Below are 23,077 nucleotides of genomic sequence, written 5' to 3'. Positions count from 1 at the left end.
ACTCCAGCTGATTGAACACCCACAGATTTTCATTTTTTAAAACCAGTATTCTGAATAAACAACGTTTTGTGCTTGAGTTTAAAGGTACAAAGATTTGACTGAAATATGACTTCAGTTGTTCATGTTGCCATCATTTTGATTTCCCTTTACAGAATTCTGCCAATGCTGAGAAATCCTTTGAAGTGCTGCTCAGTCACATTATCAGCGAGCTCTCCAAGGACAGGAGTGTCTATCAGCTGAACACTGAAGAAACATCAATGGTGAGGCGCTAAAAGGACTGTTGAGCACTTCAGAACATAACTGCCTTCAGGGCTCTGCTCTCTCCACCCTCAGCCTCATTCCTTCCTGCTCTTTTTTCGCCTTCCTTTCAACAATGAATTGGCCATTACCCTGAGAGACAGTGGTGTAATATCTTACCAATCTCCTGGGGAGATATGCATCACAGGATTATCAGTGAGCTGTTGTCTGTTATTGATCAAATGCTACTGTTGTTTCCCGCTCTGCAGCTGATCTCCAGTGTGTGGTCCCCGCAGTCCATCGAGTTCAGCCTCCAGCAGTTCTGTCTGCCCTTCCTCCGCCTCTCCTGTCTCCTGCAGCATCACCTCTATGGAGACAACCTAACGGGCTGCCTGGTATTTGTCACAACAAATGTCATTCTGCCTGCTCAATAAACACTTTCCATGTGTTTGTGAAACAAGAACAAAAACGTCTTATACTTTCAATTGTGTTAATTGAGTTTTATTTCCTTGCTCTTGTTACAAAGCAAACCTTTCCAGCTGCTTTTCTTGTTTGATTTCAGGAGGAAGAGGAGTTCTCAACTTTGGCTGTGTGTCTGGGGCTCTTGCCCTCAGCTCCCCAGCCTTCAAACGTCGTGCACAGTGCCTCATGTCTGACGTGGGCGGTCAGCGCCTTTGACCTGGTGACACAGTGGTGCGCTGAGGTCACAGGGCTCTCTCAGATGCAAGCTGAACAATCACTGGTATGAAAGTGGACGTCAGAAAGTTGCACAGCATCATTTCAGAAAACACAAGCTGTCAAATGAGAGGTCACATTTTCTTGTGCATTCTCGTTTCAATCAGTTAAAACACTTTTACAGCAGTTGAATATTCAAAGCATGTCTTCTGAACTTCACGTCCTGTACTGTTAATATAACTCGAGGGGATATTGACGCTCTGAAATTGGTTTCAACCTTGCTTGACAAGGTCCAGAGCTGATGGTGTCTCCGAGGAGAGTGACTGCATAACTAGCCATGTGTCTAATGCCCTCATCATTCAGTGCTGCTGCAACCTTGGGTGTTGTACATCATTTGGTGAAAAACTTGAAATGTCTTGAGAGACGATTTATGTTGCTGATACTTCATATCGGCATTTTACTTTAGTTAAATCTTCAGAGACAGGTGCCTCTTAAAAACCAGGAAAGTTAAAACTGAGAGGAATTGACTTTATTCACTAAGTGACAAAGAAAGTTATGAAGAGTTATCTGTCTTTCTACTTTTGGTGACATGGATAGAAGAAATGCAAGAACTCTTTACCACTCAGAATTTTCTGGTTCAGTGAACAAAACATTCCTGACTTAAATTCTTCACATCCTACATAACTCTTTCTTTCTTCATTTAAGAACTTGCTTGTGCAGGACCCTCAGTGGGTCGCCCCCCGCCTTCTTCAGCTCCCGGACAACTACAATATCATCTTCCAGTACTATCACAGGAAGGCCTGCACTGCCTGCAAAAAGGTGCCAAAAGACCCTGCACTCTGCCTTGTTTGTGGCGCCTTCGTCTGTCTCAAAGGCGTGTGCTGCAAACAGCAGGGTATCTGTGAATGTGTTTTGGTAAGTCTTCTGATTTATTAAGGCAAAGCTACAGCTGCTTAATGGTGTCAGAAACAGATTTTAAGGATACATATTTGTTGTGTTTGGCTACTTTTAGCACTCCCAGCATTGTGGCGCAGCTACAGGCATCTTTCTACTGATAAATGCCTCAGTCATCATCATCATTCGTGGACATCGTTTCTGCCTGTGGGGTTCAGTTTACCTTGATGCCCATGGAGAGGAGGACCGAGATTTACGGTATGACACATCCCACACAGATAACTTAATGTAAACGGCACACGGTGTTAAATGTAGCTACTAGTGCTGTCAGGCGATTAAAAAAATTAATCTAATTAATTGCAGGATTTGTAATTAATTAATGTAATTAATCACATTTTAATCTCATATCTGCTTAAGGTCCCAAAATGAAGAATATGAATTCCAGGACATTAAAATTGCATTAAAATGCATTAAAAAACATGTAAAAATAAGGTGGGAATATATACAACACATTTTTAGGTACCCTGAGGCATAAGTAACACATGAAAAAATGTAATGGTTCTATCTTTACAATATCTACACAGTCCTGCACCTAAAATAAGCTTATTTGATTTTTAGGACGGAAGATAGAAGGAACTTTTCAAAGAATTCTTAAGATTTAAATACAGAACAAATAGTAAAGAGTTTAGAATTATCTGTTTTTTACAGAATTGAGCTGGAGCAAACGGTTGATTTTCTGCAGATTTTCAAAAAGGACGTGTGAATAAACGAGATGTGGCCGGCAGTCTCGCAAAAATGACTCTCGCTTCCCCCCGGTTTAAAGCATGTTGCCAATGTCACGTGTGATTCATTCAGGGACCATCGGAAATTTGCGTTAATTTTTATAACGCATTAATTTGCTGTGTTTAATTAATTAATTAATCTAAATAACGCGTTAAAATGACAGCCCTAGTAGCTACACATATTAATGTTACATACTCCTGTGGTATGTCCCAGCTCCCTTATTTCACATAATTACTAAATACAAGAAACCATTATACTCAACAAAATGATGAACTATCTGTTCAAATCATAGGCTGTAAAAAAAAAGAGAGCTGACACAACAGCTTCCCAAAAATGAAGCCAAAATCACTAAAACTCCTTCTTCCACATTACAGCTTTTAGCTCATAAAGCACACCTTCTCCAAGTTAACCGATGGGACATGAGCCTATCTATAACAACAAAATGCACATCAAAAATGATCCTCAAACATAATATTTATCATTAAAGAAAGAATACTTGTCATGAAATCACTAAGTTAAATGTAAATTTAGGTTTATAGAAGGTGCAAAGTGCCACCACTGCAGCTCTGCCAGCCAATTGATGTCTTGCAGGTTGTGGCACTAAATACACAAAATGTTAGCACCCTTTACCGGGGGGTATTTTAGCCTCACTTTTGTGCAGTGGGAAGAATGTTCACCTTTATATAGGTGATTCTTCCAACATCCATAACCAAAACATTCTTGAAATTTAACTCCTCAAGAATCTTGTCTCTGAATGTGATGCATTTTGAAATGAAAGTGAACATCAACAGCAAATAAAGGACATAAATAAACTATTATCAAAAGTTAACACATGGAAATGCTAACAGACTTTGAAATGTAAACACAAACCTTACCTCCATGCACTAGACTTCAGTGTGACAAATCCACACCACTTTTTATCCTCTTGTCGCTGCAGAGAAGATAAACACAGCTCTCACTCTTGTTTTTCCCTCTGGCTTCTTTTTTTAGCCGTGGCAAGCCTCTCTTCTTATGTGAAGAGAGGTATCGAGTGTTGGAGCAACAGTGGGTCTCGCACACCTTTGATCACATCAATAAGCGTTGGGGGCCTCACTATAATGGACTCTAAGATCTTCCAAAGTCCACTGAAAACAGCAACTCCATGACTGAGAAGATGTTTTTTCTTTCTGCCTCGATCAAAATATTCGGGAACTCTTCAACGTGATAAACACAAACAACCAGTGGGGGGTATCGCTGCCACAGCCTTGGTTTATGTGAAGTTTGGTGTACAATCATGCCTAAAGATTAACACGTGTGTGTTTAAGTGATTTTTTGTGTGGTTTTCAGCAGGGGAATACAGAATACAGTAACATCAAAAGAAAAAGCACAACTTTGCCCCAAAAATAAAATTGGAGTGTGAGCAGGCTTTCGAAGCCTGTCATATTTATTAGGGTTTAAAATACATATATATATCAAGTGCTGAATATCCTTGCAGAGTTTGATTACTTTTTGCACCATGCATATCCCTCTTATTTATAAAATGTGCTCTGCTGTGCTAGCATGAGTTTCAAGCTCCTGATGAGTGTTGCGATGTTATTGCAACGTGCACTCATTGTCTGCTGACATGTGATGGTAGGCAGGACAAGTCCACCCATCAACACACTAGAGTTTTTTTGCAAACAAGCAAAGACTCTTTTTATGGGTCAAGTTGCAATCCATCCTCAGGAATTTCGTTTTTTTTTGCCGTTATGTTTTAGATATTTAAAATAAATGCTGCTGCTCATTGTTAAAGTAAGTAATTTTAAACTTTTGTGAAGATTTTTTTTTCTAAGGTTGTGCTTTGAGTTTACGGTAGATGGCTGGGAATGTTGACTCTAACTACTTTGATATTTAAGGAGGTATTGCGGTCACCTCATGCTCACTACAGCACTCATAGTCCTACTCTTTCTTGTGCTTTTTTCTCTGGTTGGTTCTGAGGACACGTCTCAAAAACCAACCTCGAGCTACATCCGGTCAATTAAATATCTGAGGGTCATTACTCAGAAAAAAAACCTAACAGAATGGAGTAGTGTACTTTTTTAAGGGAGGAGAAACACCATTGCACAGATGTGGTGTCCCGCGTTGTTTTAACAACTCTCCTGAAGATATAAAACTCAGTGAAATGTAAGTGATTTCTGAGTACATGCAGAATATTAAAAAACGATCCCCTTTAATTTCTTAAATCTCAATTCCTAATTGCAGTATAGATCATTCATTGTGATGACTATCCCTTTCTCACACTTCATCTAGATGTGATTTATAGTTGCATTCCAACATTACAAGATTATCAGACTTGAGTATCCGTCACACTCTGTGCATGACAACCTTTAAGCTACCATTATTTAAGTGTCTTAGCTACTTAATTTTCTGATTATCATCTTTTTTTCTTGAAGAGAGGAAATTTATCCAGTCGTGCCTGCAAGATTAATCTTCTTTGGAGTGGATAGTGGCATACTGCTGATATTCCTGATGTCTGCAGGTTTTTTTTTTTTTTTTTTTGAAATGCTGGGCCATGCTGTGTTGCGTCGAGTCATTTTTAAGTTAACACTTGAAAACTTCCTCCTTGAATTCATGCATGCTGCTTTTCTGTTTACACAGTTCCTCCTCTCTCCTTTACTTTTGCAGTACCCACTTTGTAAATGACCGCAACCAAATAGCCAACAAGTAATGGGTGTAAAATTGTTACTGAAAGCTCTTGTGTGTTCTCCTGTATGACTGAAGAGAGAATACAGTACATTACTGTAGGTGCTGACTCAAACTTTCTGAGTTTGACCAGAAAGTATGATTTGGACAATTAATGCAAAATGTAACATATGTGAATAAAATATAAACACACTGATTCAAGTCTCTGTTTTTTTTTTATTCCCTTTGAGCTCAGTCTGAAAAATTTTTGAGTGTCATTTTACTTATTTATTGTATCTTACTTTTCATGTCTCTGATATCCCCTCCGCTCAAACATTCCCCTCAGTAACAACTTTTTTTCCAGTTTCTCGTGAGCTGTACACTGCAAAAAAACTAAAATCTTATTAAGTGTTTTTGTCTTATTTTAAGTAAAAATTGCCCCACTACACTTGATATGAGCCACATCCAACTTATTGGTCCAGAAAAATGTTTGTTTCAAGTTATTTAAAGACAGAAATGAGGTCTGAATTGCTTGTAACAAGCAAAAAAAAATCTGCCAATGGAACAAGAGAAAAGTTACTAGAAAACTTGCTTAAAACTAGAATAATGTCTTAATACTTGTAACTTGTTTAACTTTTAAATTACTTGAAACAAAACATTTTTCCAGACTGGTCAGAGGAATGTGGCTCATATTAAGTCTAAAAAGACATTTTCTACAGAAAATAAGACACTTGATAACACTTGATAAGATTTCATTTTTTTCCAGTCTAGTGTGGAAATGTGGCTGCTAGAGAGCAGACATTCACCTCAAGCTGTGTCCACCAGGGGTCTCAGTTCACTGAAGCTCATCAGATCATAACTTTTATGGAGAAATCACATGACCTATTTCAGTACAACCAAGCAGGAATATCAGTAAACTTTGAGATCTTGTGGTATTTCAGGGCAGCTTGAAGGAAGAATGCTGAAAACAGCGATAGAAACGAGCTCTAATTGTGAACCTTTGAGGAAATATCCTAAAAATAATCACAAATCCTTTTTATTTCCGTATTCGTGGGTAAGATTTATCCGTCCAGTCCACTGCTCGTTTCTAAACACCACAGAGAAAATTCATTCCCATGTGACCGAGAATTTTGAGGATAATTGGGTCAAAGTTTCACAAACAAGGGAGGCCCTCTTTTTAATGACCAATCACTGAACAAAGCCTCTCTTTTCTGCCAATTAGTCAGAGAGGAAAAAACAGTCTAGCATGGACCAGTGGAGGAGTTGTATCCGGGTGAAATCACTGATTTTGTGTGACAGATTTCTTGCTGAGAAATGTTGGTGTTTCAGGCTGTGCTGCGGAGAGCATCACTGGAGATTCCCTCATTCTCCTCCTGTCCAGGTAGGTTTCATGAATAGACTGTTGAAGGCTGTGTGAGGTGTTGGTGGTCAGCTGAGAGCTTCAGGTCTGCTCAGGTGTCCGTTCTGTTAATAATTAAAAAGTTTCACTGAGGCAAACAGGCAAATCAGTTCAGATATGCTGCTATGGAGGGTAAGCTGCATGTAAAGCATGTCCAAAGGAGTATTATTCCTGTAGATGAACAGCTGCAGTGTTTGCCTTTTTTTTGCTTCAGATATTCTCAGAATGACACAGAGCTGAAGAGGAATCATTTCATGTTTGAACATTTTGTTTTGCAGATCTTAGAGATGAAAAAGCGTTGGCAACAAAGACAAGGTAGGAGCTTTTTCTTTCCTATTAAGAAGGCTTCAAGAAATTAAGAGGCCTGCTCAGAATGTAACAGGGGAATACCAACCATACAGTGTTAACTGTGTTAACTGTTCTTTAAATTTGTGAAATATGTACATGATTGTAATCATTTTATTTGAATAATAACTGATAGTTTCAGCATAACTAAAACAAAACGTATCAGAAGCAACAATTTCATCTCTTGAATAGTGATGAATTTATGCAACATTAGTAAAAGTTTGGATTATGGCTATTGTGTTGTTTGTCTCCAGGTAGCTTCCGCTAAGTCTGATCTTGACATGCACCAATGAATACAAACACTTAACATACTGTGAGAAGAAGAAAAGCTCTCCCTGAGGACAGATTAAATGTTTTCACTCTCTTCATCCTGCTACACACAGAGGCCAGAAATACAAACAGAATCCGACTGATCATCCACTAAAGGCGAGATGTCAGATTGAGTAGTCTGCACAGAAACAAGCACACAGCTTACACTGCAAAAAAAAAAAAAAAAGAGAATTCTTATCAAGTGTTTTATCTTATTTTCAGTAGAAAATGTCCTTTTAGACTTGATATGAGCATCTCATTTCAAATTATTTAAAGACAGAAATGAGGTCTGAATTGCTTGAAATAAGTAAAAAAAAAAGACTGCCAATGTAACAAGAGAAAAGTTAGTTGTGTTAAGATGTTAGTCTAGCTTCAAGCTAAATTTTCTTATTCCATTGGCAGTTTTTTTTACTTGTTGTAAGCAATTCAGACCCAAACAAGACATTTTTCTCAACTAATAAGTTGAATGAAGCTCATATCGAGTATAATTAGACAATCTTTTACTTAAAATAAGAAAAAAACTTGATAAGATTTCAGTTTTTTACAGTTTAACGTCAATGATTTGAAAATTTAACTTTACTAATAACTTAAAAAATCAATTAATTAAGTAAAGGTTTAACTAGCATAAAAGAAGACATCAGTAGCTGATACAAACAATAACATAAAAGTACCTTGAAGTTGCAGCTGCTGTTTGTCACTGAGTTACTTTGGTTGTGCTATTCTGGACCACCCACTTAACACATGAAACACGTAATTTAGCCAAAATCTAACAGGTCAAACAAGTTACATTTAATTACAAATTATGCTAGCATAACAGACGTTAACGGTACTATGTTTCTGTGTCCATTGTCCAAATGTTATCAGATAAATCAGGATGTGTTTGGACTCAGTGATGTGAATGTGTAGCTTCTGTAAAGTTCATGTTAGTGTCATGATTTGGATAACGTTTGAAGCTTTGACATTTTTCATTGTGTAGTTTCAGAGTTTTGTATTTAGAAGTAAGAATCTGGCACAGAGTGAGACTTTGTGTTATCTTTTTCAGTTTAGTTCTTTTGAAAGTAACTCATGAATTGAAACTGTTAGAGCTGTGTTGCATCAGTAGCTGCTGTAACAGCTGTGACATTTGTGATGAATGGTGGAGCAGGCTGTTTGTTTCGTTGATTATTTTGATGAAGATGTGGGCCTCTTCTTAATACCGTGATGTTTTGTAAAGTTGTGAAACCAAAAAATGTTGGTGTCTGGTTGTGTGAAGCTTTGGTCATCCAGGGTGAGAACAAGGGCACTGTGCTTTCGGTCTGGCTTGTGGCGAGTGGAGGTTTACTGCAAAGCCTCTTCATATCCCCTTAAAAGGGATTATAGTTCAGAGTTTTTTTCCCTCTCCACAGACTTACCAAAGGGTTTACCGAGTGGAGTTTCCCGCAAGGCATTTAACCGCAGAGGGTGGGATTGTGTGAGTCTGATGGAAGCAGAAAATTAGATTACTCACTCTCTCTTTGCTCTGTTTCTGGTGTCAAAGACGATCCGTGTGCTGCAGCTGTTCACAGCACATAAAGCTGATACCACCTCCAACCATCACTGGAGCTCAGAATTATGGAGATGCAGAATAAAAAGTCATCTGCATTCACTAAGGAGCACATTACCACTGAAGCTGTAGCGACACAGATTAAGTTTTTGTTTTTTAAAGGAAACAATTTCACAGTGTCACAGAGACTCACTGACCTGCATTTAGTGCACGAGGTACATTGTCCCTTTCAGTGTATGCTGACACAGGATGGTAAACAAAGGGTAACCTGAGCACTGCCAAGGACTTGCGGTGTCCTGTTCTAGCAGATAGTGTACCTCGAGTCCTTTGAAAAACATTTGACTTTCCTGTTTTCTTTACAGCAATAAAGAAAAAATATGGTTGATATTTGTTTTACAAATCAGAAACACTGAGACGTCTGATGCTTGCGGTGCTGTTGAAATGTGAATTTCAAAAAGTGTTTTCACACAATAATATAAGAAAGAAAAAAAATCCTGTTTGCTCTTAGCCCTTTATGCAACTCAAAGTATCCCTGCTAATCCCCAATCAACACTTAATAACCAGGTCAAGTAACTTTTTTTAGGTTGTTCTCAAAGAAACAGTGCAGGGAAATTAACCTACAAAACCAAAAACCAAGAATTTGACAAACATTTCAAGAAATAACCCTGACTTTTTAGTAAGAGAAGTATGTTTCTTACTTGAATCTTGCAGCTGCTCAGGTATGTGTCTTGTGACCTCTCGGGGTGCCATGACCCACATGTTTTGCAACACCTTTTAGAGTGTAAACCCAGTGCAATTTTAGAAATATCAACAAAAGGCATGCATAAAAGCTTGATAATGCTATTTGAATACAATTCACCCAGACTCCATGTGTTGATTCTGACCTCAGAATTTAAAGTCAGTTTTTTGGAGCTTTAATATAAGAGCTGAGTAGAAATACATCAGAACAATATTAGAGCATTTTTGCAAGAGTATCTGCTTATGTAACAGGTCTCTGTAGAGTGTGTAACTACTCATTAGATCCCCTGGGTTTAAAACGCACGGCAACATGTGATGTAGTGTTTTTCCAGGTGGAATGATGTCTTGTTATTTTTACTTTCACGTGGCATGCAGACTGTCTTCTGTTGTCACTGATATATTTTAATAAGAAGCCCAATCTTTGATTTTTTTTATTATTATGTTTTATTTATCTATCTTTTTTTATAAACCCCTGCTGGACTTTGACTAAATAGTAAGACTTAATTTGAAAATATCCTCAGCAGCTGAGCATGTAGCTATCATGATCTACAGTGAGTGAGCTCACCTGCAGGGGTCATGTGACTTAGCAACTCTGTGAGCTTCCTGGTAACCTGTGTGCAACCTGAGATGCTTCATATCAGCCTCCTTTATGAGTGGATACATCTGCTGCCTGAATATTTAACACAGCTGCAGATCGGGTTGCAGATTGCTGGTGAATTATTAATCCGGTTAGATTAGCATGAATTAGCGTGGAGTGTTTTTTCGCTGTGAGGAAGAGACGAACACTTTCACAGAAACAAACAGGTAGGGTGACTTTTTGACTTTATTCATCCTTGAAAAGTATTTTTGAATAATTAACAGATTCAAAACAGCCATGTGTGTGATGGTGATAGATTGTTGCTACTGGGAGCGTAAGGGATTATTTCTGCTGTGTAATTTAAAACTATGATTGTCTGTTTTGAAGACATTGGTCTTTTATTCAATTTTAAACCAATGATTCACTGATAGATTGCAGAAATCTTTGGTGTTTAAGATCTGTTTTTATTTGAGACAGAGTAGTTATCTGGAAATGTGATAGGTCTGTTGGAAAAAGGTTTGTAAAGGCACCTTAGCAACAGGTGGATGATAATGTTTCCAACATTGGGCAGATAAGTTATGTAACAGCATAACCCCAGTGTGGAAATGGAAAGTCCTCAGGTTGGTGTAATGAGAAGCCAGGTGTAGGATTCATTATTCCAGCAGTTTAACTTGACAAAGTTAATGATAGATTACTTGAATTACTTTCAAATAAAACTTTACATTCAGTCAGTTTTTTATTAGGATGGCTCAGATAAGACATATGACTAACACTAGTATACAAATGTTATTTCCCTGTGTTTAACTCTGTAACCTTAAAACATTACAGTGACAACATGAACACACTCCATGGCTCAGGAATAAGATAGTACAACTTCACTGCAAATTCAAAAATATAAATTGTTCTGGCACATTAATGTTGGTCTGATTTTGTGAGTCTCTCACAGAGAAAAAAGATGCAAACTGTCTTATTGCAGGATCATTTCCACTGTCTGCAGCAAAACTGTCTGTGTAGCTCTTTCTTGCATCATCCGTTTTTGCCACGTGGAGTGTGCAGCCCTGCTAGCCACTAGTATGTTAGTTGAACTCAACCCATGGTAGAAGAGTTGTTTTATTCAGTCACCATACAGTAACATATTTCTTAGAACATACTATGTAACACACAATAGTCCTATACTGAGAGGTGGAAAAGCAAGAATGGCAGAAGCAAAATGCTTATTTAACCCTAATAGAATAGAATAGAACAGAATAGAATAGAACTTTGTCATTGTAACAAGTACAACAAAATTGAAGTCACAACAGCAATCAAGAAAACAAAAGTAAGAAAGTGTACAGAAAGTGCAAAAAGGTCCATAAGTCTGCTCAGTCTCTGTCTCCTGGATCCTGTCTGCTCACAGCAGGTGAAGCTCTTCCAGTGTGGCGTTGGTGTCTGATGTTAGCTCCGTTAGCCATGTCTGTGAATAGCATGATGCTGCTCTACCTTCTGGTATTCCCTCTGATGCTGGGTTAGCACGGCTAGCTTGTCCATCTTACTGGAGATAGATCTTACGTTCCCAATAACGATGGATGGAAGGACAGGTCCATGTCGTCACTTCTTAGCTCACACCTGAGAACCAGCACGTCATCCTCACCTCCTTCTCCTCACCTTGTGGGAAGACATCAGGCCTTACACCAGTTAGCATTGACATGCTACAGGCTGCTAACAGCTGAGTTCACATGTAAACAATGCAGCCATGGTTACATGTAGATCTCCAGACAAACACAGGAGAAAAAGTAGTAAAAATATTGCTGAAGCCACAAAACGTTTGGTGTCATTGACCAACAAATGAGCCATACTAAGTACTGATCCACTCCAAATACAAAGATTACGAAAAAGAGACGAAAAATTACAAGAAAAGGCAGCCATAGCCAACAGGGCGGCGCCTAGCAACAATTTATCTTATCTACTATTACTACTATATACTACTATACTACTATTGAATCTACTCTTTAACAAACATGTCTAATTATGCTACATGCTCCCAAAATGTAAGGACAAAAAAAGCACAAGAGTAAATTCACAAATATTTACAATTTTCAATAACAGCTTTGCAAACAGTTGTTTTTTGTTTTGTTTTTTTTGTGTAAAAAATAAGTGAATCACTGTTTTTTTTTAAATTTATACTGGCATCATTTCAAAATTCAACAACAACATCAGAAACACATCTCCTTTTGAGACCTTTTGTGTGAAGTGTGGACCCTTTGCACAGCAGCAGTACACGGAAATGTTTTTTAAATGCATGATTATGACTCAGTGAGGGAGGAAAGCTGCTTTGCATCGTGGTTTACCCAGCATTCCCAGCAACAACATCATCAGGTTAGAGTATTGTAACACAACAAAGCCCTATCATCCTATACCAACATATTGGTTCCTCTGACATATTGGACTCAGTCTGCTTATACTAAGGGGTTAAAAAGGTATTAAAAGTGTGTCACTGTGTTGTGTACACACAGAAACTGAAGGTGTTTTGGCTCCAGCTCGTGTTGCTCCCTGTAGGACACAGTGAAGGGTATCAGTCCGATCTCAGTGCTTCATATGCAAACGTCTCCACAGTGAAGCGCTGCATCTATCAAACATCTCTGCCGTCGCTCTGTCAGCCTGCACAGCGGTTCATAAATGTGCCTCACGTGCACCAGCAGGTTAAACATCCTTCACGTCGTTTCGCATCGGTTTCCTGATCTCCTCTTCAATAATGTCCCTCCCTCAGGGTCACTCGTCCTCTCTGATGCGTAACATTTATGATGAGTGGAGCAGTCATGAGATCACACACAAACATTCCTCTCCATCATTTTTTTTATCTGGAATATGTGTCATTTTTTTAAACTAGGATGCACGTTTCCCTTTTTATCCTGCTAGTCTAACTCAGGTGCTTCAACATTTGATGTTTTGCTTTGTTGATCTCATGTGTTGTATTTGTGGATCTGCAGGAGGATTTATGACAGGTCTTATATTTATTATATGATCAGAAATCCTTTCAACGCCCCTCAGCCTGAATATGTCTCATTTTGTGATACTCTACACATTATAATCAGTTTGTTAGAAGGTGTCATGTGGGTTTGCCGCTCAATCAGGGCACCACTTGTCAAGTTAATCTCTGTCCAATCCAATTGATCCTGAGGAGATTGCACTTCTTAGCGGCCAGTGACAAGGTCCCGTAGAGAGGGCTAATTCAGTGTCCGTGTGAAATGCTACTTGTTGCCCATCCTCTTGAGGAAGCGATTGCTGTAGCGACTGAAGCTGGTGTATTATGACCACGAGAGACTTTTTAGTTGTATTTTCTCCCAGCCCTGATGAGTCAGAAGAAAATAACATTTGCCATGTAAGTAGAGTGCTGTCGTCTCCACCTCCAGCTGTCTAAACTGCTTTTTGCTTTGATTTCTTCAGCGTTAAACCTGCTAAGTGGCTCCCTTGGCTCTTATTGTCATTTCAATGAGCTGAATGAGAGGGCCTGTGGGATTTGATGTACTGCTCTGTGCCATACATACAAAGCTCTACACAGCTAATACTTTCTGTCTCAATTACTTGCTTCTTTGTGGTGCTAGCTTGTTATATTTTTATGCTAAAGTGAAGTTGCTTGCTTTAGTTTGGCTAGGTTCAAACACCAGGTATTTCTCCACTTTCTGACAGCTCCTCCATGCTCGTCAACCCACAATCTCAGACTGTGTTTTTCTTCCAGGAGGTCATTATATGGACTGTATCCCTACAAGTCCAGCATGATTGGAATGGAAAACTTGGACGACCCATCAGGGAACTGGGACATAGTGGAGACCATTGGTAAAGGAACGTATGGCAAAGTGTACAGAGTGACCAACAAGAAGGATGGGAGTCAGGCTGCTGTCAAAGTACTGGACCCAATCAATGTAAGTCATAGCTGGAACTATGTTTACCTTTTAGCAAAGACTGAGACTAACCACATGGTATCTGGTGTGATTTTCTATGAGTTATACAAAGTAATTATTAATATGCATAAATACAGGGCTGCTGTTTGGAGTTTTGATAACCAATGTGTGAGGAAATAGCTGATTTAGAAAGACCTGTATCTAAGCTTGTTTACCATCATTTTGCAGAACTCACAAGCTGTTGGCCCCATGCATCGTTAGATTAATATATTGGTCCCCAGCTTTTTGAACTTTAAGGTGGCCTGACAGGGTTAAAAAGTAAAAAAAAAAAATGGAAGAAAGCGAAGGTCTTTTTATACGCTAGGGGCCCTCTGCAGTAACCAAAGAAGAAATAAACGTTTTATGTCTGTTTTTCTCAAATTCTGCATTTTAACAGTTTAATGTGCCAAAAACAATGATTTCTTTCACACTACCAAAGACGACAGGCTGAAACTTTCAGGGTGTTTTTGACTTTAACAGAGCTGTGCAAGCTGCCACCTTGGTTAGATCCAGATCAATAATTAAAGAGTTATGAGAGTTTGTTTAAAGCTATATACACATATTTTGAGGAAATTATTTTGTACCAAGATCATAATTGAAATGTGTGCAGTATTGAGCTCAGAGTGGCAGCTTGCACAGTTCGAGGTGTTATTATTCTTCAAGCAAAAGCAAAATGTGAAGGAGCAGCAATTTTATTTCCTTAGATTTCTTCTTTAAAACCTTGTTTTGAATCACCGTGTGATCACTATTTTAGGTGTGGTTCCTTAGGTATTTAAGGTATTCAACTATAATTCCAAGTCTGAAAACATCAAAGAGTATAAAACATGAATGTTGTACAGTAAAGGAATAAGTGAGTGTTGTACAGCCTAAACAAATACTCAAAATGACCAGTTTTTGCCCATCGAGCCACCTTAGGCTCCATTAATGGAAACTAATGTTACATTTTTGTGTTTTCCCACACTGCAAGTTTCAACTTTCATTGATTAAATACTGCTTATGTTTATATTTTTATGATCACAAAAGCTCACATTTCTGTGACAGACACAAATCAAAAACCAAACCCCTTGTGTTTTTCTTTATAACTATGTGACTTGTCCCAGCATACAAGCCATTCAAACAGAGTAAGTTCTCCATACTTCTCCTCCTCTCCTCTGTGATGCAGTTGTACTTCCTCCTGTGATATATATCAACGTCTCCCTGTTTCATTTACTCCCCGTCATGTTAAGTGTAACAAACCCGTCCCAGAAAGTGTAGCTCCTGTACCGGCTGTTTCCTCTCGGTCTATTTGTTCATTTGTCCGTTTGATAAGGCTGCAGCAGACTCTGAAGTGGCACAGTATTGTGCTGGTGAGACTTTGTCTGCCTGTGATTGTGTCAATGGAACAATCCCCATCCTGGCACCACCATCCACCATGATGCTCCCCTGATGGCCGGGAAGATGAAGCTGCCTCCTCTCCCATCCTTCTCCCTGATTAGACCACTGACGCTATCACTCAGACATCCAGGAAGAGAAATTTTGCCTCTCTGACGGCAGTTCTTTCCTTCCTCTGAGATTTACTTTGATAGAAAAGCACTTCCAGAAATAGTTTAGCACCCTGGCTGTCCCTTCCTTTGTAACAGAGTTTATAACCCTGTCTCCAGGAGTCTAATTATAGTCAAGCTAGCTTGGTTTTATGCTGGAGTTAAAATGAAACACAACTTGAAATATTAAGACTCATAATTCATTTTATTACACTGCACAAAGCACACTGCTGTTTGCTATCATTCACATTTATCTGCTAATTCTGCTTTGATTGGCTCTGGTATCTTTTGGAAGGATGTGGATGAGGAGATCGAAGCAGAGTACAACATCTTGAGGTCCCTGTCCAACCACCCGAACGTAGTGAAGTTTTATGGCATGTTCTACAAGTCAGACAACTTATCAGGAGGACAGCTATGGCTGGTGCTTGAGGTGAGCTCTCTTATCTTTGGGGTCTGATCTGAATCGATCAAACATGTTACGAGGAAGGAAAACATTCAGTGTTTTCTCCAGAGCTATTTCTTGTCACCGTCGTCCAAATTCTGCAATTTGCGTCTGTGTGGTACCAAACGTATTTAAAGCTCTAATGCTTAAGTAGTATGAAAGTAGGCCTCAAGTATGTTAAGCAACCCACCTACATAAATGTTGATGCTATTATGCTCCCATGTGTGTTTCTGCACTGCTCCCCCTTGTTTGTGTGTGTTTGTGTGGGCTCCTTCTCCCCCATGAATCATAATCTGGAGCGGTGAGTGATGGACGAGTCACTCCACTTTCTCTGTCTCCCACCCAGCTGTGCAACGGCGGTTCTGTCACAGAACTCATCAAAGGCCTGCTCATCCGAGGCCAGCGTCTGCAGGAGCCCGTTATCTCATACATCTTATACAGCGCCCTCTTGGTAAGACGGAGCGCTGCAAAAGCTGCTAATGTTTTAGGGGGGGAGGTGGGATGCAAACACGCAGAGAGCGTGCTGAGGATTTATTTGCAGTAGGGGGAGTGTGTCAGGCAGTAATGTACGCCTTTCCCGCTGAACACCTGTGGGAGTCGTCATATGGATTGTACAGCTCAGCTTTGAACGCAATCTATTCTCATTAATCCTAATGACGAATGGCTCCACTCTCTGCACCTTGTGTTTTTGTCCTCCAACTTTAAAGGGTCTCCAGCATTTGCACAACAACCGGATTATCCATCGTGACGTCAAAGGCAACAACATCCTGCTGACAACTGAGGGAGGAGTCAAACTGGTTGACTTTGGTAATGATCTTTGAAAGAGGCAATCAAAGCAATTCACAGATTCTTTAGAAAGAGACAAATCCTTCAAGGTCCTTGTTTTATCTCCTTTTTTTTAAAGTGAAGAGTTAGATAAACAAATCCCTTTTCGACAGATCTATGGGAGGTGTCAGCAGCACATTCCTGCAGAAACTGTCTATGAAGGTTAACACAGGCACAATTTCGCCCCACGCTCACAACAACATCTTTTATTTCATGGACCGAAGCCTTAACCCGAGGCTATTATTGCTCATTTGAATTGCGTTATTTGGTCCTTTGCATATTAAAAGAAAGCTGTTATGGCAAATGACTTGGAGTCACCCCTAGGCATTTTTATGTCCTCTGTGTCACGGAGATGAAGTGGACTCATGCTGATAAAAATCTGTCCGACATAATTTGAAATGATTATAGCCCATCATTATTATTACTGCTTGGCAGGTTGCCACACTAAAATATATGCTCGCTGTTTATTAGTAGTCTCTTTCATAAATTATGCTCATTCTTATCAAATTCAAACTGATAAACACACTTGTCTTAATTATAAGAAGTTATTGATTGTCATTCTTATGTTTTTTAAGGTGTTTCAGCTCAGCTCACCAGTGCACGATTGCGGAGAAACACATCAGTGGGGACTCCGTTTTGGATGGCACCTGAGGTCAGAAACTGTTTAAGCTAACTCACATTTTCATCTGTTGTTGTGCATAAAAAGACTCTGTATTTAAGCACATTTTCACGTGCAGAGCGTGTTGTTCATACGACAGAGAGAAAAGGGGAGAGGCTCAGTTATTCAGTGTGACTCCCCCCCTTTTGTCATTGTGTATTCCCCTCCACGGGTGCAGCTCTGGAGGTCTCCTCAAGGTTAATAGCCGGGAGTCCGAGGCCCCAACCGCTTACTCTTTGGCAGAAATGAGGTGCAGTGATTGGGCTGGTAAGGGAGGGACCTCAGGGGCAATTAGAATAAACTCAGCTGTAAAATGTAGTGTCAGTTATAATTATGAACTGTGGAAAGGGGAGACTCACTCAGCTGGTGACTGAAGCAGCCTACATTTCAGTGTTTAAATGGTCCATAAAAGTAGATCTGTGTAACTCAGATTTAAAGCTGAAAGAAACCAAGTGCTATAAAAAGGAAGTAGAGTGTATTCTTGTGATCATTTTGGACCAAATTACTAGACCCTGACATTAAATATCTCAAATATGATTTTATGCAAAGTGCTTAGTTTAAGAGAAATTAAAACACTGTTGAAGAATTATGTTATTTCCACCTTAATAGCAGATCTGAGTGCAAATACACTATATCTTTTGGTTATTAACATTCAAAATGAGCTGTTCAGATGGTCATCACTGTGTCGTGTCATCAGGTCATCGCCTGTGAACAGCAGTATGACTACTCGTACGACGCACGCTGTGATGTTTGGTCGCTTGGCATCACAGCCATAGAGCTGGCAGATGGAGATCCCCCACTGGCAGAAATGCATCCTGTTAAAGCCCTCTTCAAGATCCCACGGTGAGTCCACTAGAGGGCACTCCTACCACACAGCTGGAGGCTGCACTCACACTGACACACAAACTCACACACACACTCTTTGTCAGGGACACAAAAGCAAACTGATTTTGACAGTAGAGGATAAAAAAACAACAGCAGATGTCTGTGTAATTAATTTTTTTTGGGGGTGTAGTTAAACTGGACATTTCTGGTTTGATCTAAGCGCCTTGTTGTCATTTTATTATCATCTTCTAATCTGGAAAGCAGCATCTGCTGAATAATCAGTGTTTGAAATCTTCATCATCATCATCAAAAAAAATCTGGTGGTGTTTGGCCTTAAAATTAATGCAGTGATTCAGTCTGTAAAAATATTCACTGCTGGAGACGGTGTGTGTGTGTGTCTGATGATCATTTGAGAGCTTAGTGGCTACACACAGTTGACCTTTTGTTATCAGCACAATCACGCAATTATCTCTCAGTTAGGTGGAGATATGCCCCTCTGATTGCAATTTGCATTGGTGATTAGCTCCATTCACATTGAGATGAGGCTGTCACCTCCTCCCTGTCACAATGTTATCTCCTCCCTGCCAAAGCCAGAGGAGGAACACGGATGGCGGGAATTATGGAGCAGTTCATCAACACCAAATTCAGCCAGAGAGTAAAATAATTACATGAGCGTGGACACTATGCTAACTGAGAATGAAGTTTTACTCTGATATGCACTTTTTTAACACTTTTTCGGTGAAGTTAAGGGATTTCCTGTTTGGTAAATTTTCCAAAAGAGCAACGTCAGACTGGATGAGTGGTTTCTGTCAAGTAGAAGCACTTTTCCTTTACAAATAGCAGCCATAAAAGAGAGGGCATGTGTATTCCTCTTATCAATGTCCAACACTATTTCAACAAAGCTGGTTTCTGAGACTATGACTTTAGGATAACTAGGACATTTATAGAATTAGACATTTGTCTTGAACTGACATTCCTCCATCTTTTTTTCCAATCAAAACACACATTTTACCCTTTCAATGAGAAGTAGGACCTGAAAGCCTCTGTAGTCGGGCTGTAAATCACAGCAAATGTGTTGAACCCTGACATGATTCTGTTAACGTGTCGTTTATCTCAAATATATCCTCCCTCCGCTGCTGCACGGCAGGCAAAAATCACACGCAAACGTGGTGTAAATTATGACCACAGAATCAACGACTGCAGAAATAAGGAAATGTGTTTCACCTTCCGGTGTTTAGCTGCAGTGAGAGTGATTCATGATGAAATCAAAGAGATTCATCGTTGCAGGTTTCGATGATTGCAAAGTTCAGGATTTTTTTCTCCTCTATTTAACACTTCACAAACCACAACACCAGAGGAGCTTTTTCTGAAGGGTTGTCCTTGGGGTTTGATATGTTTTATGAAACAATGCACACACTAAAACATGTAATAAGCATTTTGATCATCCTGATATTATGCAGCTGCACAGGGTAATGTGTTTCCAAGCTAAAGGGTTCACTGTCATGTTGTAAATCTTGTGTGTGTCATTAGATAGGTAGATTGTCAAGAATTACAAAACATAAGACACATAATGCTCATTCTGTGAAGGTTTTAGCCGTCTTTTGTTAAACCCCTCCTGCCCGTTTCCTTTCTTTTTCTCTGAAAAGCACCGTAACTTTTCCCCAAACTGTTCACTCTTGCAAGGCTAAAAGATTTAACGGCTCCTGGAAGGAACCAAATAAACTCTCTCAGTGCTATCAGTGCTCTGCCTACAGGGACCAGCAGCACAGAGACATTATGTCACAGCTTTGGTTGTGCTACAGAAAAACCTGCACAGGTGGAAATGATTCTGATCCCAGAACGATAAGAGGAGCTCTGATATCTGTCAGAGGGGACGCTGATGAGCTCCATGAATTAGGGTCACCTTGGTGCGTGGTCTGTTTGTGCTTCAAAAACATCGGATACTTGATGAGTTGTGACATAATGTGCCTCCGTGCATAACATCCAAACTAGATCGTGCTGCGTTTTTTTTTATGTAGCTTCAGTAGTTGTAATTGAAATCAAAGGCTTTTATGAATTTGATCCTTTTTATGATCAATAATAAATCCAAAATGTCACAGCACGCATGACAGATACGTGATGCCCATGGCGAGCATGGATGGAAGTAATGGAGCACGTCAGAGGTTAAAGTTGTAAAATCATCAACTGCAAAATTAATTACAGAGACTCAACACAAAGATGGTCTGTGATGTTTAATATGCGGGAAGGTTAATTGCCTTCATCAGTGATCTCAACGCATTCCAGGAACAGTCCATGTCAAGTCAAATCAAAGCGTTTGTTTAATGTGTTGTAAAGGTTAGAGGTGGATGGAAAGACGTCCAAGGTTGCAGGGGGTTTTTTGAGGCTAGAGACTCGTAGCCATGGCTTTAAAGTGTGAGGATCAGAAGGATGGCTGACAAAGGTAAATAGTGGTTTGTTGGAAGCAACAAAGGCTAATCAAATCAAGAGTCCCAGAGTGTGGAATCTGGATCAGTGTGCTGGTTACACAGCTCTTTACTGAAAAAGCAAATCTGTGCAGCAATTGAGCCAATGGTGGATGGAGCTCTGACTTGCTTGTTGGTTGAAAAACGTTTGTTCCCTTTACCACAAAATGTTGTTGATAATAGGGATGTCCCGACACAGATTTTTCCATGATAATGTTTTGCCGATACCGATCCAATACCAATACCTTTCTCTGATAAATCCCATACTCTGATTCCGTTGTAAATAATGAATCATATTTGTTGTACAAGAGTGAGCCCCATTGGTGCCTCCTCAAGGAACACTCACTTTACAAATGTTGCAAGACGCTGTTTTACTATCATTGCTTTCCAAAGAGAAGTAGTCCCACACAGCGGACATTTTTGCAACATGATTTAATTTACAGCAACCGTAAAGCATGACGTTGCTGAAAACACTTGAAAACCGGATTGGTCCCTATCATGTAATAAAATCTTATGCTACCTGATCCTCCAAAAATAACCATATGGGGCACCGATACCGATCAGTGTATCGGATCAGAACATCCCTAGTTGATAACCATGCTAACAGCTAATAGGCTTGAAAAATACAGGCTTAGTGCACTCTTGGTTTGCAAAACACACTGAAACTGCCCCTTTGCCCGGTTGAAACATGATAAACTTCCCTCTTGGGTGGCAAAAATGCCCACTAAAATGCCCTCTTGGAAAAAGGCAAAAACTTAATTTTTCTTTTCACCCCTACCCTTCAAAAAGTCTTTGCATGCCACTGTTTGTGACCCACAAAACTGCCAGAGATATTTAACAAACTAGATTGTTTACTGTTTTATTTTCACCCCTCCTGATCAGTGTTAACATGCAAACATCTGCCAATTATGAAGTAGAGGCAGGTGCTGGTGGTGGTGTTTGATGTTACTAAGTAGATTTGTTTTTAGAAATCTCTTAATTAAGTACATATTGGGAAATTTCTGTATAGATTATGAAAGTTATCATTGGTAACTTTAGTTCCTTGGGTCATCAAGGGCTTCTTGATAGGATGTATAACGTAATAGCCAGACAAAATCACTGGGTCAAGGGAGTTCAGCGTTTCTACAGACTCAAGTCAGGCTTTATCCTCTGAGGGTCACGAATCTCGTTACAAAATGAAAAGGAAATTCTATAGTCCTGTAATTTTGGGGGGATATTCAAGTGTGTATATGGTCAGTACCAAAATGACAGCTTCACCAACTGATCAACGGAGCTAATACAAGATATACAAATCTGATTAGCTTTATTTATCAGCTAGTCAGTCAAAGATGATTATAATCGATAACTTCACCTTACAAATGTTAAAGTTAATTTGGGATTTAATCTAACTTAGATTTCCTATGTCCGAATTTTATCTTTTAAAAGACTGGAGTAGCCACATGTCCTGTTGTTGTCGATTTCCCATTATCAGACCCAGGACAGGAGACTGTTGTCTGGTTGGATGATCAGATCACGAGTTTAAGCCTTGATCTCTGATGCTGTTTCTTTATTGCCCAGTCTGGTATCCAGGACAGCAGTATTTGGCGATGTAGCCACCAAAGATATAATAAATGCAGTCACACTGCATCTTTTTCATGCATGTGTTTGCAAAAAGTGCTCTGACTTCAGTGATGGATGAGCTGAAATTTAAAGCAGGCGTCTATTCGCTGAATAAGTCTTTATTTTAGGCTCTGTTGAGCCAGTTTAAAGGCCATTGTGTATCTCGTTCCAGAAACTTGGTGTAATAAGAAAGTACATACACTGACATTTTAACAGTTGGTATGGATTTTGAAGGCAGCTTTGATTCCTCCACTCACCTTAGCCCAGTTTCATCAGTATAACCTCTTTAATAGACAACAGATTCAAATGCATCCAGATCTTGTGTTAAACAGTTTTGCAGCAGTAAAGAATCATTACATGGGAGTTCATTTCCATCATATCAGAAACTGAGGATTTATAAATTCTGCATGAGAAGTATCGTATTCAAATGTTGCACTCGGCCTGATTTTTGTCTTCCCTCATGGCTTAGTTACAGCCATCACTTGGTGTTGACACCTCTGAGAATTTGCCTCAATCTACTGTGAGGAGCGCCTGACAGTACGCGCTCAGCCTGGACCTAGATTTGAATAAGCCATTTGTGTTTACAATATGAGCCAGCACTCTCACAAATACCGAAGGAGAAAAAAAAATCGCCTGAATTTGCTAAGCACAATGAGCACACTTGACAGTGTTATCAACCGTGCGCTGCTATATTGACTCTGTAATGTATA

General features: G+C 39.5%; 2 protein-coding genes across 2 annotated transcripts in view; both read left to right on the top strand.

Moving 5' to 3' along the window:
- The window catches only part of ubr3 (ubiquitin protein ligase E3 component n-recognin 3), a 37,230-nt gene extending 31,790 nt beyond the window's left edge, over nt 1–5,440 (top strand). Inside the window, exons 34-39 of the mRNA XM_074694740.1 lie at nt 153–260; nt 507–632; nt 800–979; nt 1,618–1,827; nt 1,925–2,064; nt 3,580–5,440. Coding sequence (XP_074550841.1) covers nt 153–260; nt 507–632; nt 800–979; nt 1,618–1,827; nt 1,925–2,064; nt 3,580–3,697 — 882 coding nt within the window. The 3' untranslated portion in view covers nt 3,698–5,440. The remainder of the gene's footprint in view (nt 1–152; nt 261–506; nt 633–799; nt 980–1,617; nt 1,828–1,924; nt 2,065–3,579) is intronic.
- A 1,103-nt stretch (nt 5,441–6,543) lies between these two features.
- myo3b (myosin IIIB) overlaps nt 6,544–23,077 on the top strand; it is a 65,228-nt gene continuing 48,694 nt past the window's right edge. Inside the window, exons 1-8 of the mRNA XM_074695344.1 lie at nt 6,544–6,610; nt 6,907–6,943; nt 13,835–14,018; nt 15,852–15,986; nt 16,345–16,449; nt 16,706–16,805; nt 17,399–17,475; nt 18,179–18,324. Of these exons, the coding sequence (XP_074551445.1) occupies nt 6,544–6,610; nt 6,907–6,943; nt 13,835–14,018; nt 15,852–15,986; nt 16,345–16,449; nt 16,706–16,805; nt 17,399–17,475; nt 18,179–18,324 (851 nt within the window). The remainder of the gene's footprint in view (nt 6,611–6,906; nt 6,944–13,834; nt 14,019–15,851; nt 15,987–16,344; nt 16,450–16,705; nt 16,806–17,398; nt 17,476–18,178; nt 18,325–23,077) is intronic.

The sequence above is a fragment of the Halichoeres trimaculatus genome, unplaced genomic scaffold (genome assembly GCF_033239565.1).
Source record: "Halichoeres trimaculatus isolate MK-OKI-2021-1 unplaced genomic scaffold, fHalTri1.1 fHalTri1_scaffold_19, whole genome shotgun sequence".
Classification (NCBI taxonomy): Eukaryota; Metazoa; Chordata; class Actinopteri; order Labriformes; family Labridae; genus Halichoeres; species Halichoeres trimaculatus.
This window is presented reverse-complemented; position numbering and strand designations above follow the sequence as displayed.